General features: G+C 38.8%; 1 protein-coding gene across 1 annotated transcript in view; it reads left to right on the top strand.

The window, feature by feature from the left end:
* The first annotated feature begins 3,461 nt into the window (after nucleotides 1-3,461).
* Nucleotides 3,462-11,746, top strand: part of LOC139403202 (serine/threonine-protein kinase pim-2-like) — a 12,574-nt gene continuing 4,289 nt past the window's right edge. The window contains exons 1-3 of the mRNA XM_071146915.1: nucleotides 3,462-3,507; nucleotides 5,469-5,872; nucleotides 6,154-6,201. Coding sequence (XP_071003016.1) covers nucleotides 3,462-3,507; nucleotides 5,469-5,872; nucleotides 6,154-6,201 — 498 coding nt within the window. The remainder of the gene's footprint in view (nucleotides 3,508-5,468; nucleotides 5,873-6,153; nucleotides 6,202-11,746) is intronic.

Genomic DNA, 11,746 nt, shown 5'->3' with positions numbered 1-11,746 from the left:
GTAAAGAGGACATTCCTCCTGACTGTTGCTCCGGTCTGATCTGCAACTACAGAAAACGTTTGGTTGAGGTTATTGCTGCCAAAGGAGGGTCAACCAGTTATTAAATCCGAGGGGTTCACATACTTTTCCCACCCTGCACTGTGAATGTTGACACGCTGTGTTCCACAGAGACGTGAAAACGTCTCATTTTGAGTGTGTTATTTAGTTGAAGTAGACTATGTTTGTGATAGGTGAGAATTGTCTGGATTACACACACACACACACTCCTTCTCAAAACGCATTGGAGGAGAAGGTCAGAGAGAAGGGACCTCTGTGCACCGGGGCCCTCTGATAGGTGAGAATTGTCTGGATTACACACACACACACTCCTTCTCAAAACGCATTGGAGGAGAAGGTCAGAGAGGCGGGACCTCTGTGCACCGGGGCCCTCTGATAGGTGAGAATTGTCTGGATTACACACACACACACACACACTCCTTCTCAAAACGCATTGGAGGAGAAGGTCAGAGAGGCGGGACCTCTGTGCACCGGTGAGAATTGTCTGTTAATTGAATGATTAGAATATTCCGCCCTAAAACATATTGATTAGAATGTATGAAATCATAATCAATAAATGTGTAGTCCTAGTCAGAATGAGGGTAAAACAATGTCTTTATGGTATTTTAAACACAGACTGTCTGAGCTCGGTGCCGACCTGACTAGAGATTTGGGAGAGAACGGGGAGTACGTCTCAAGGACAAGGTCACTATCTCTGTCGGCTGGGAAGTGAGACAGACAGTGTGTGTAGCAGGACAAGGTCACTATCTCTGTCGGCTGGGTAGTGAGACAGACAGTGTAGCAGGACAAGGTCACTATCTCTGTCGGCTGGGTAGTGAGACAGACAGTGTGTGTAGCAGGACAAGGTCACTATCTCTGTCGGCTGGGAAGTGAGACAGACAGTGTGTGTAGCAGGACAAGGTCACTATCTCTGTCGGCTGGGTAGTGAGACAGACAGTGTAGCAGGACAAGGTCACTATCTCTGTCGGCTGGGTAGTGAGACAGACAGTGTAGCAGGACAAGGTCACTATCTCTGTCGGCTGGGTAGTGAGACAGACAGTGTGTGTAGCAGGACAAGGTCACTATCTCTGTCGGCTGGGAAGTGAGACAGACAGTGTGTGTAGCAGGACAAGGTCACTATCTCTGTCGGCTGGGTAGTGAGACAGACAGTGTGTGTAGCAGGACAAGGTCACTATCTCTGTCGGCTGGGAAGTGAGACAGACAGTGTAGCAGGACAAGGTCACTATCTCTGTCGGCTGGGTAGTGAGACAGACAGTGTGTGTAGCAGGACAAGGTCACTATCTCTGTCGGCTGGGTAGTGAGACAGACAGTGTGTGTAGCAGGACAAGGTCACTATCTCTGTTGGCTGGGTAGTGAGACAGACAGTGTAGCAGGACAAGGTCACTATCTCTGTCGGCTGGGAAGTGAGACAGACAGTGTGTGTAGCAGGACAAGGTCACTATCTCTGTCGGCTGGGTAGTGAGACAGACAGTGTAGCAGGACAAGGTCACTATCTCTGTCGGCTGGGTAGTGAGACAGACAGTGTGTGTAGCAGGACAGGGTCACTATCTCTGTCGGCTGGGAAGTGAGACAGACAGTGTGTGTAGCAGGACAGGGTCACTATCTCTGTCGGCTGGGTAGTGAGACAGACAGTGTGTGTAGCAGGACAAGGTCACTATCTCTGTCGGCTGGGTAGTGAGACAGACAGTGTAGCAGGACAAGGTCACTATCTCTGTCGGCTGGGTAGTGAGACAGACAGTGTAGCAGGACAGGGTCACTATCTCTGTCGGCTGGGTAGTGAGACAGACAGTGTAGCAGGACAAGGTCACTATCTCTGTCGGCTGGGTAGTGAGACAGACAGTGTAGCAGGACAGGGTCACTATCTCTGTCGGCTGGGTAGTGAGACAGACAGTGTAGCAGGACAGGGTCACTATCTCTGTCGGCTGGGTAGTGAGACAGACAGTGTAGCAGGACAAGGTCACTATCTCTGTCGGCTGGGTAGTGAGACAGACAGTGTAGCAGGACAGGGTCACTATCTCTGTCGGCTGGGTAGTGAGACAGACAGTGTAGCAGGACAAGGTCACTATCTCTGTCGGCTGGGTAGTGAGACAGACAGTGTGTGTAGCAGGACAAGGTCACTATCTCTGTCGGCTGGGTAGTGAGACAGACAGTGTAGCAGGACAAGGTCACTATCTCTGTCGGCTGGGTAGTGAGACAGACAGTGTAGCAGGACAGGGTCACTATCTCTGTCGGCTGGGTAGTGAGACAGACAGTGTGTGTAGCAGGACAAGGTCACTATCTCTGTCGGCTGGGTAGTGAGACAGACAGTGTAGCAGGACAAGGTCACTATCTCTGTCGGCTGGGTAGTGAGACAGACAGTGTAGCAGGACAAGGTCACTATCTCTGTCGGCTGGGTAGTGAGACAGACAGTGTAGCAGGACAAGGTCACTATCTCTGTCGGCTGGGAAGTGAGACAGACAGTGTGTGTAGCAGGACATGTGTGTGTGTGTAGCAGGACATGTGTGTGCGTATGTTTGTGTGTATGTGTGTGTGTGTGTGTGTGCGTGTGTATGTTTGTGTGTATGTTTGTGTGTGTGTGTGTGTGTGTGTGTGTGTGTGTGTGAGAAGTCAGTATAAATTAATTGTTTTGTATTCTTGACTCCAGAACGTTCCGTGAATAAACCTTTTTGACCAGCTGGGCCTCCGTCTGTTTCATTCTGACACATTCTGGTCTGCAGACTGAGAGTAATGTAATTAAATTGGGTGATGAACATAATTCTCCAATCAGTTTGTGACTTCTGTATCATTCATTTTTTATTTATTTAACCTTTATTTAACTAGGCGAAGTCAGTTAAGAACACATTTTTATTTAGAATGACAGTTAAACAGTGGGTTTAACTAGGGGCAGAACGACAGATTATTTTTTTACCTTGTCAGCTCAGGGATTCGATCTTGCGACCTTTCGATTACTAGTCCAATGCTCTAACCACTAAGCTACCTGCCACCCCAGGGAGCCCAGTGAGAACATCCCACCAAGTCCTCTCCGGTCTCCAGGCGCTATTATGACGTCACAATGAGGAGAGCTTCGTCGGGCGTGTTCTATCTCTCTTGTGACATCATCACATCACGCATTCTACAGGTCACGGCTTCATTCCACGGTGTTCTTCTGTAGGCTACTTTCACAGGACAGAGAGACCTGGCTAGCGGAGGGTTTACTCTCTACTTACTGGACAGAGAGACCTGGCTAGCGGAGGGTTTACTCTCTACTTACTGGACAGAGAGACCTGGCTAGCGGAGGGTTTACTCTCTACATACCACGGGCCCACGACAGCCTCTGTCTGTATGTCTGCAACACTTAGCTCTGAAACGATCAATGTGATGATCTAGTGATTAAGACTGTGATTTTGACCAGCTGATTAGCTACCATGGCATGTAGATCAGTACGCTCCCTCACCACAGGGAAGGATCTAGGTGAGTATGATGCTCATAGAATTACATGCAGAATTATATATAGAATTACACACAGAATTATATATTAAATTACATGTAGAATTATACATATAATTACACAGAATTATATATAGAATTACACATAGAATTATATATAGAATTACACATAGAATTATATATAGAATTATATATAGAATTATGTATAGAATTACTCATAGAATTATACATAGAATTACATACGGAATTACACATAGAATTACATATAGAATTACACACAGAATTATATATAGAATTATGTATAGAATTACTCATAGAATTATATATAGAATTACATGTAGAATTATACATGTAATTACACAGAATTATATATAGAATTACATATAGAATTACACATAGAATTATATATAGAATTACACACAGAATTATATATAGAATTACATATAGAATTACACATAGAATTATATATAGAATTACACACAGAATTATATATAGAATTACATGTAGAATTATACATGTAATTACACAGAATTATATATAGAATTACATATAGAATTACACATAGAATTATATATAGAATTACACACAGAATTATATATAGAATTACATATAGAATTACACATAGAATTATATATAGAATTACACACAGAATTACATATAGAATTACACATAGAATTATATATAGAATTACACACAGAATTATATATAGAATTACATGTAGAATTATACATATAATTATATATAGAATTATGTATAGAATTACTCATAGAATTATACATAGAATTACATATAGAATTACACATAGAATTATATATAGAATTATGTATAGAATTACTCATAGAATTATATATAGAATTACATGTAGAATTATACATGTAATTACACAGAATTATATATAGAATTACATATAGAATTACACATAGAATTATATATAGAATTACACACAGAATTATATATAGAATTACATGTAGAATTATACATATAATTACACAGAATTATATATAGAATTACACATAGAATTACACATAGAATTATATATAGAATTACATGTAGAATTATACATATAATTACACAGAATTATATATAGAATTACACATAGAATTATATATAGAATTACATATAGAATTACACATAGAATTATATATAGAATTACACACAGAATTATATATAGAATTACATGTAGAATTACACATAGAATTATATATAGAATTACACACAGAATTACATATAGAATTACACATAGAATTATATATAGAATTACACACAGAATTACATATAGAATTATATATAGAATTACACACAGAATTACATATAGAATTACACATAGAATTATATATAGAATTACACACAGAATTACATATAGAATTACACATAGAATTATATATAGAATTACACACAGAATTACATATAGAATTACACATAGAATTATATATAGAATTACACACAGAATTATATATAGAATTACATGTAGAATTATACATATAATTATATATAGAATTATGTATAGAATTACTCATAGAATTATACATAGAATTACATATAGAATTACACATAGAATTATATATAGAATTATGTATAGAATTACTCATAGAATTATATATAGAATTACATGTAGAATTATACATGTAATTACACAGAATTATATATAGAATTACATATAGAATTACACATAGAATTATATATAGAATTACACACAGAATTATATATAGAATTACATGTAGAATTATACATATAATTACACAGAATTTATGAACATACTTAACTTAAAGTGATGCTCCAGAACTTTTGTATAATTTCAGAAAGTAGGTTTGCAAAACTGGGTTACCGAAAATGGTGCACTACGTAATCCGTACGATATGTTACGTCTGGCAATTATAATTGTTTTTTTTTGCCATTCGTATGTTAATGTTACAAATTGTAATATACGTACAATATGTTACGGAGTGTTTAAGATCTCGGACTGCATCTTTAAATACCCCCCTCAGACACCCACACCAGCCCTCTGGCCAATGAGGGAGGGGCGAACGAGGGACTCAGCCGACTCACCCTGAGGGATGAGAGAGCAGAGAGGAGGCGGAGGAACAGGAAGGGCTCCGAGAGGAGTACGGGAGGAAGAGGAGAGAGGAAGAGGAGGAGGAAGAGCTCCGAGAGGAGTACGGGAGGAAGAGGAGAGAGGAAGAGGAGGGGGAGGAGTCAGAAGGAAGAGGAAGAGGGGAATCTGTCCTTAGAGAGTAGCACCACGCTGATCGACACGTTACAGCCCCCACAATGCAACAGTAGAGAGCCAAGTCCTGATCCAGTTGCAGAGAGGTTTGTACAGCTGGGTTGTCTGGGAGGCGGAGGCTACGGGATCGTCTACGCTGGTTACCGCAGAGAAGACAACCTACCTGTGAGAATAGTTCAATAAACACACACACACACACACACACACACACACACACACACACACACACACACACACACACACACACACACACACACACACACACACGCACACACACACACACACACACACACACTTGTCTTGTCCATTGGAGTTACAGTATTATTAGTCAATGATTGTGTGTGTGTGTGTGTGTGTGTGTGTGTGTGTGTGTGTGTGTGTGTGTGTGTGTGTGTGTGTGTGTGTGTGTGTGTGTGTGTGTGTGTGTGTGTGTGTTTTCTCTGTAGGTGGCTATAAAACGTGTCCCCTTGGCCAAAGTGTTACGCATACCGGTGGTGAGTTCATCATTCTCTCATCACGGTCTGCTGTGATGCAGTCTGTAGCAGATCTTTATGGTCTGTAGTAGTCTATAGTAGTCTATAGTAGTCTGTAGCAGATCTTTATGGTCTGTAGTAGTCTGTAGTAGTCTATAGTAGTCTGTAGTAGTCTGTAGTAGTCTATAGTAGTCTGTAGTAGTCTATAGTCGTCTATAGTAGTCTGTAGCAGTTCTTTATGGTCTGTAGTAGTCTGTAGTAGTCAATAGTAGTCTATAGTAGTCTATAGTAGCCTGTAGTAGTCTATAGTAGTCTATAGTAGTCTGTAGTAGTCTGTATTAGTCTATAGTAGTCTGTAGTAGTCTGTAGCAGTTCGTTATGGTCTGTAGTAGTCTGTAGTAGTATATAGTAGTCTATAGTAGTCTGTAGTAGTCTATAGTAGTCTGTAGTAGTCTATAGTAGTCTGTAGTAGTCTATAGTAGTCTATAGTAGTCTGTAGTAGTCTGTATTAGTCTATGGTAGTCTGTAGTAGTCTGTAGCAGATCTTTATGGTCTGTAGTAGTCTATAGTAGTCTGTAGCAGTTCTTTATGGTCTGTAGTAGTCTATAGTAGTCTATAGTGGTTTATAGTAGTCTGTAGCAGATCTTTATGGTCTGTAGTAGTCTATAGTAGTCTATAGTGGTCTGTAGCAGATCTTTATGGTCTGTAGTAGTCTGTAGTAGTCTATAGTGGTCTTTAGTGGCCTATAGTGGTCTGTAGCAGATCTTTATGGTCTGTAGTAGTCTATAGTAGTCTATAGTAGTCTGTAGCAGTTCTTTATGGTCTGTAGTAGTCTATTGTAGTCTATAGTGGTCTATAGTGGTCTGTAGCAGATCTTTATGGTCTGTAGTAGTCTGTAGTAGTCTATAGTAGTCTGTAGTAGTCTGTAGTAGTCTATAGTAGTCTGTAGTAGTCTATAGTAGTCTATAGTCGTCTATAGTAGTCTGTAGCAGTTCTTTATGGTCTGTAGTAGTCTGTAGTAGTCTATAGTAGTCTATAGTAGTCTATCGTAGTCTGTAGTAGTCTGTAGTAGTCTATAGTAGTCTGTAGTAGTCTGTAGTAGTGTATAGTAGTCTGTAGTAGTCTGTAGTAGTCTGTCGTAGTCTGTAGTAGTCTGTAGTAGCTTATAGTAGTCTGTAGTAGTCTGTAGTAGTCTGTAGTAGTCTATAGTAGTCTGTAGTAGTCTATAGTAGTCTATAGTAGTCTATAGTAGTCTGTAGTAGTCTGTAGTAGTCTATAGTAGTCTGTAGTAGTCTATAGTAGTCTGTAGCAGTTCTTTATGGTCTGTAGTAGTCTATAGTAGTCTATTGTGGTCTATAGTGGTCTGTAGCAGATCTTTATGGTCTGTATTAGTCTGTAGTAGTCTATAGTAGTCTGTAGTAGTCTGTAGTAGTCTATAGTAGTCTGTAGTAGTCTATAGTAGTCTATAGTCGTCTATAGTAGTCTGTAGCAGTTCTTTATGGTCTGTAGTAGTCTGTAGTAGTCTATAGTAGTCTATAGTAGTCTATCGTAGTCTGTAGTAGTCTGTAGTAGTCTATAGTAGTCTGTAGTAGTCTGTAGTAGTCTGTAGTAGTGTATAGTAGTCTGTAGTAGTCTGTAGTAGTCTGTCGTAGTCTGTAGTAGTCTGTAGTAGCTTATAGTAGTCTGTAGTAGTCTGTAGTAGTCTATAGTAGTCTATAGTAGTCTATAGTAGTCTATAGTAGTCTGTAGTAGTCTGTAGTAGTGTATAGTAGTCTGTAGTAGTCTGTAGTAGTCTGTCGTAGTCTGTAGTAGTCTGTAGTAGCTTATAGTAGTCTGTAGTAGTCTGTAGTAGTCTATAGTAGTCTGTAGTAGTCTGTAGTAGTCTATAGTAGTCTATCGTAGTCTGTAGTAGTCTGTAGTAGTCTATAGTAGTCTGTAGCAGTCTATAGTAGTCTGTAGCAGTTCTTTATGGTCTGTAGTAGTCTATAGTAGTCTATAGTAGTCTATAGTAGTCTATCGTAGTCTGTAGTAGTCTGTAGTAGTCTATAGTAGTCTGTAGTAGTCTGTAGTAGTGTATAGTAGTCTGTAGTAGTCTGTAGTAGTCTGTCGTAGTCTGTAGTAGTCTGTAGTAGCTTATAGTAGTCTGTAGTAGTCTGTAGTAGTCTGTAGTAGTCTATAGTAGTCTGTAGTAGTCTATAGTAGTCTATAGTAGTCTATAGTAGTCTGTAGTAGTCTGTAGTAGTCTATAGTAGTCTGTAGTAGTCTATAGTAGTCTGTAGCAGTTCTTTATGGTCTGTAGTAGTCTATAGTAGTCTATTGTGGTCTATAGTGGTCTGTAGCAGATCTTTATGGTCTGTATTAGTCTGTAGTAGTCTATAGTAGTCTGTAGTAGTCTGTAGTAGTCTATAGTAGTCTGTAGTAGTCTATAGTAGTCTATAGTCGTCTATAGTAGTCTGTAGCAGTTCTTTATGGTCTGTAGTAGTCTGTAGTAGTCTATAGTAGTCTATAGTAGTCTATCGTAGTCTGTAGTAGTCTGTAGTAGTCTATAGTAGTCTGTAGTAGTCTGTAGTAGTCTGTAGTAGTGTATAGTAGTCTGTAGTAGTCTGTAGTAGTCTGTCGTAGTCTATAGTAGTCTATAGTAGTCTATCGTAGTCTGTAGTAGTCTGTAGTAGTCTATAGTAGTCTGTAGTAGTCTGTAGTAGTGTATAGTAGTCTGTAGTAGTCTGTAGTAGTCTGTCGTAGTCTGTAGTAGTCTGTAGTAGCTTATAGTAGTCTGTAGTAGTCTGTAGTAGTCTGTAGTAGTCTATAGTAGTCTGTAGTAGTCTATAGTAGTCTATAGTAGTCTATAGTAGTCTGTAGTAGTCTGTAGTAGTCTATAGTAGTCTGTAGTAGTCTATAGTAGTCTGTAGCAGTTCTTTATGGTCTGTAGTAGTCTATAGTAGTCTATTGTGGTCTATAGTGGTCTGTAGCAGATCTTTATGGTCTCTATTAGTCTGTAGTAGTCTATAGTAGTCTGTAGTAGTCTGTAGTAGTCTATAGTAGTCTGTAGTAGTCTATAGTAGTCTATAGTCGTCTATAGTAGTCTGTAGCAGTTCTTTATGGTCTGTAGTAGTCTGTAGTAGTCTATAGTAGTCTATAGTAGTCTATCGTAGTCTGTAGTAGTCTGTAGTAGTCTATAGTAGTCTGTAGTAGTCTGTAGTAGTCTGTAGTAGTGTATAGTAGTCTATAGTAGTCTGTAGTAGTCTATAGTAGTCTGTAGTAGTCTGTAGTAGTCTAAAGTAGTCTGTAGCAGTTCTTTATGGTCTGTAGTAGTCTATAGTAGTCTATTGTGGTCTATAGTGGTCTGTAGCAGATCTTTATGGTCTGTAGTAGTCTGTAGTAGTCTATAGTAGTCTGTAGTAGTCTGTAGTAGTCTATAGTAGTCTGTAGTTGTCTATAGTAGTCTATAGTCGTCTATAGTAGTCTGTAGCAGTTCGTTATGGTCTGTAGTAGTCTATAGTAGTCTATTGTGGTCTATAGTGGTCTGTAGCAGATCTTTATGGTCTGTAGTAGTCTGTAGTAGTCTATAGTAGTCTGTAGTAGTCTGTAGTAGTCTGTAGTAGTCTATAGTAGTCTGTAGTAGTCTATAGTAGTCTATAGTAGTAGTTAGTAGTAGTAGTCAGTAGTAGTTAGTAGTAGTCAGTAGTAGTAGTCAGTAGTAGTAGTAGTAGTAGTAGTAGTAGTCAGTAGTAGTAGTCAGTAGTAGTTAGTAGTAGTCAGTAGTAGTAGTCAGTAGTTGTAGTCAGTAGTAGTTAGTAGTAGTCAGTAGTAGTAGTCAGTAGTAGTAGTAGTAGTAGTAGTAGTCAGTAGTAGTTAGTAGTAGTCAGTAGTATTAGTCAGTAGTAGTAGTAGTTAGTAGTAGTAGTAGTAGTAGTTAGTAGTAGTAGTAGTCAGTAGTAGTAGTCAGTAGTAGTAGTAGTCAGTAGTAGTAGTTAGTAGTAGTCAGTAGTAGTAGTCAGTAGTAGTAGTAGTCAGTAGTAGTAGTCAGTAGTAGTAGTAGTTAGCAGTAGTAGTAGTCAGTAGTAGTAGTCAGTAGTAGTTAGTAGTAGTCAGTAGTAGTAGTCAGTAGTAGTAGTAGTTAGTAGTAGTAGTAGTCAGTAGTAGTAGTAGTCAGTAGTCAGTAGTAGTAGTCAGTAGTAGTAGTAGTTAGTAGTCAGTAGTAGTCAGTAGTAGTAGTCAGTAGTAGTAGTAGTAGTCAGTAGTAGTAGTCAGTAGTAGTTAGTAGTAGTCAGTAGTAGTAGTCAGTAGTAGTAGTAGTTAGTAGTAGTAGTAGTCAGTAGTAGTAGTCAGTAGTAGTTAGTAGTAGTCAGTAGTAGTAGTCAGTAGTAGTAGTAGTTAGTAGTAGTAGTAGTAGTCAGTAGTAGAAGTAGTCAGTAGTAGTTAGTAGTAGTCAGTAGTAGTAGTCAGTAGTAGTAGTAGTTAGTAGTAGTAGTAGTCAGTAGTAGTAGTAGTTAGTAGTAGTAGTAGTCAGTAGTAGTAGTCAGTAGTAGTAGTAGTCAGTAGTAGTAGTTAGTAGTAGTCAGTAGTAGTAGTCAGTAGTAGTAGTAGTCAGTAGTAGTTAGTAGTAGTCAGTAGTAGTAGTCAGTAGTAGTAGTAGTTAGTAGTAGCAGTAGTCAGTAGTAGTCAGTAGTAGTTAGTAGTAGTCAGTAGTAGTAGTCAGTAGTAGTAGTAGTTAGTAGTAGTAGTAGTCAGTAGTAGTAGTAGTCAGTAGTAGTTAGTAGTAGTCAGTAGTAGTAGTAGTTAGTAGTAGTAGTAGTCAGTAGTAGTAGTAGTCAGTAGTAGTAGTCAGTAGTAGTAGTAGTTAGTAGTAGTAGTAGTCAGTAGTAGTAGTCAGTAGTAGTTAGTAGTAGTCAGTAGTAGTAGTCAGTAGTAGTAGTAGTTAGTAGTAGTAGTAGTCAGTAGTAGTAGTCAGTAGTAGTTAGTAGTAGTCAGTAGTAGTAGTCAGTAGTAGTAGTAGTTAGTAGTAGTAGTAGTCAGTAGTAGTAGTAGTCAGTAGTAGTTAGTAGTAGTCAGTAGTAGTAGTCAGTAGTAGTAGTAGTTAGTAGTAGTAGTAGTCAGTAGTAGTAGTCAGAATTAGTAGTAGTTAGTAGTAGTAGTAGTCAGTAGTAGTAGTAGTCAGTAGTAGTTAGTAGTAGTCAGTAGTAGTAGTCAGTAGTAGTAGTAGTTAGTAGTAGTAGTAGTCAGTAGTAGTAGTCAGTAGTAGTAGTAGTTAGTAGTAGTAGTAGTCAGTAGTAGTAGTCAGTAGTAGTAATAGTCAGTAGTAGTAGTTAGTAGTAGTCAGTAGTAGTAGTCAGTAGTAGTAGTAGTCAGTAGTAGTTAGTAGTAGTCAGTAGTAGTAGTAGTCAGTAGTAGTAGTAGTTAGTAGTAGTAGTAGTCAGTAGTCAGTAGTAGTAGTAGTTAGTAGTAGTAGTAGTCAGTAGTAGTAGTCAGTAGTAGTAGTAGTCAGTAGTAGTAGTAGTCAGTAGTAGTAGTCAGTAGTAGTAATCTTTCATCTTCAGACTCAGGATGGACAGCAGTAATAGTAGTC

This window comes from Oncorhynchus clarkii, unplaced genomic scaffold (genome assembly GCF_045791955.1).
Source record: "Oncorhynchus clarkii lewisi isolate Uvic-CL-2024 unplaced genomic scaffold, UVic_Ocla_1.0 unplaced_contig_14002_pilon_pilon, whole genome shotgun sequence".
NCBI classification, from domain to species: Eukaryota; Metazoa; Chordata; class Actinopteri; order Salmoniformes; family Salmonidae; genus Oncorhynchus; species Oncorhynchus clarkii.
The sequence above is the reverse complement of the archived record's forward strand: the minus strand, read 5'-3'. Positions and strand labels throughout refer to the sequence as shown.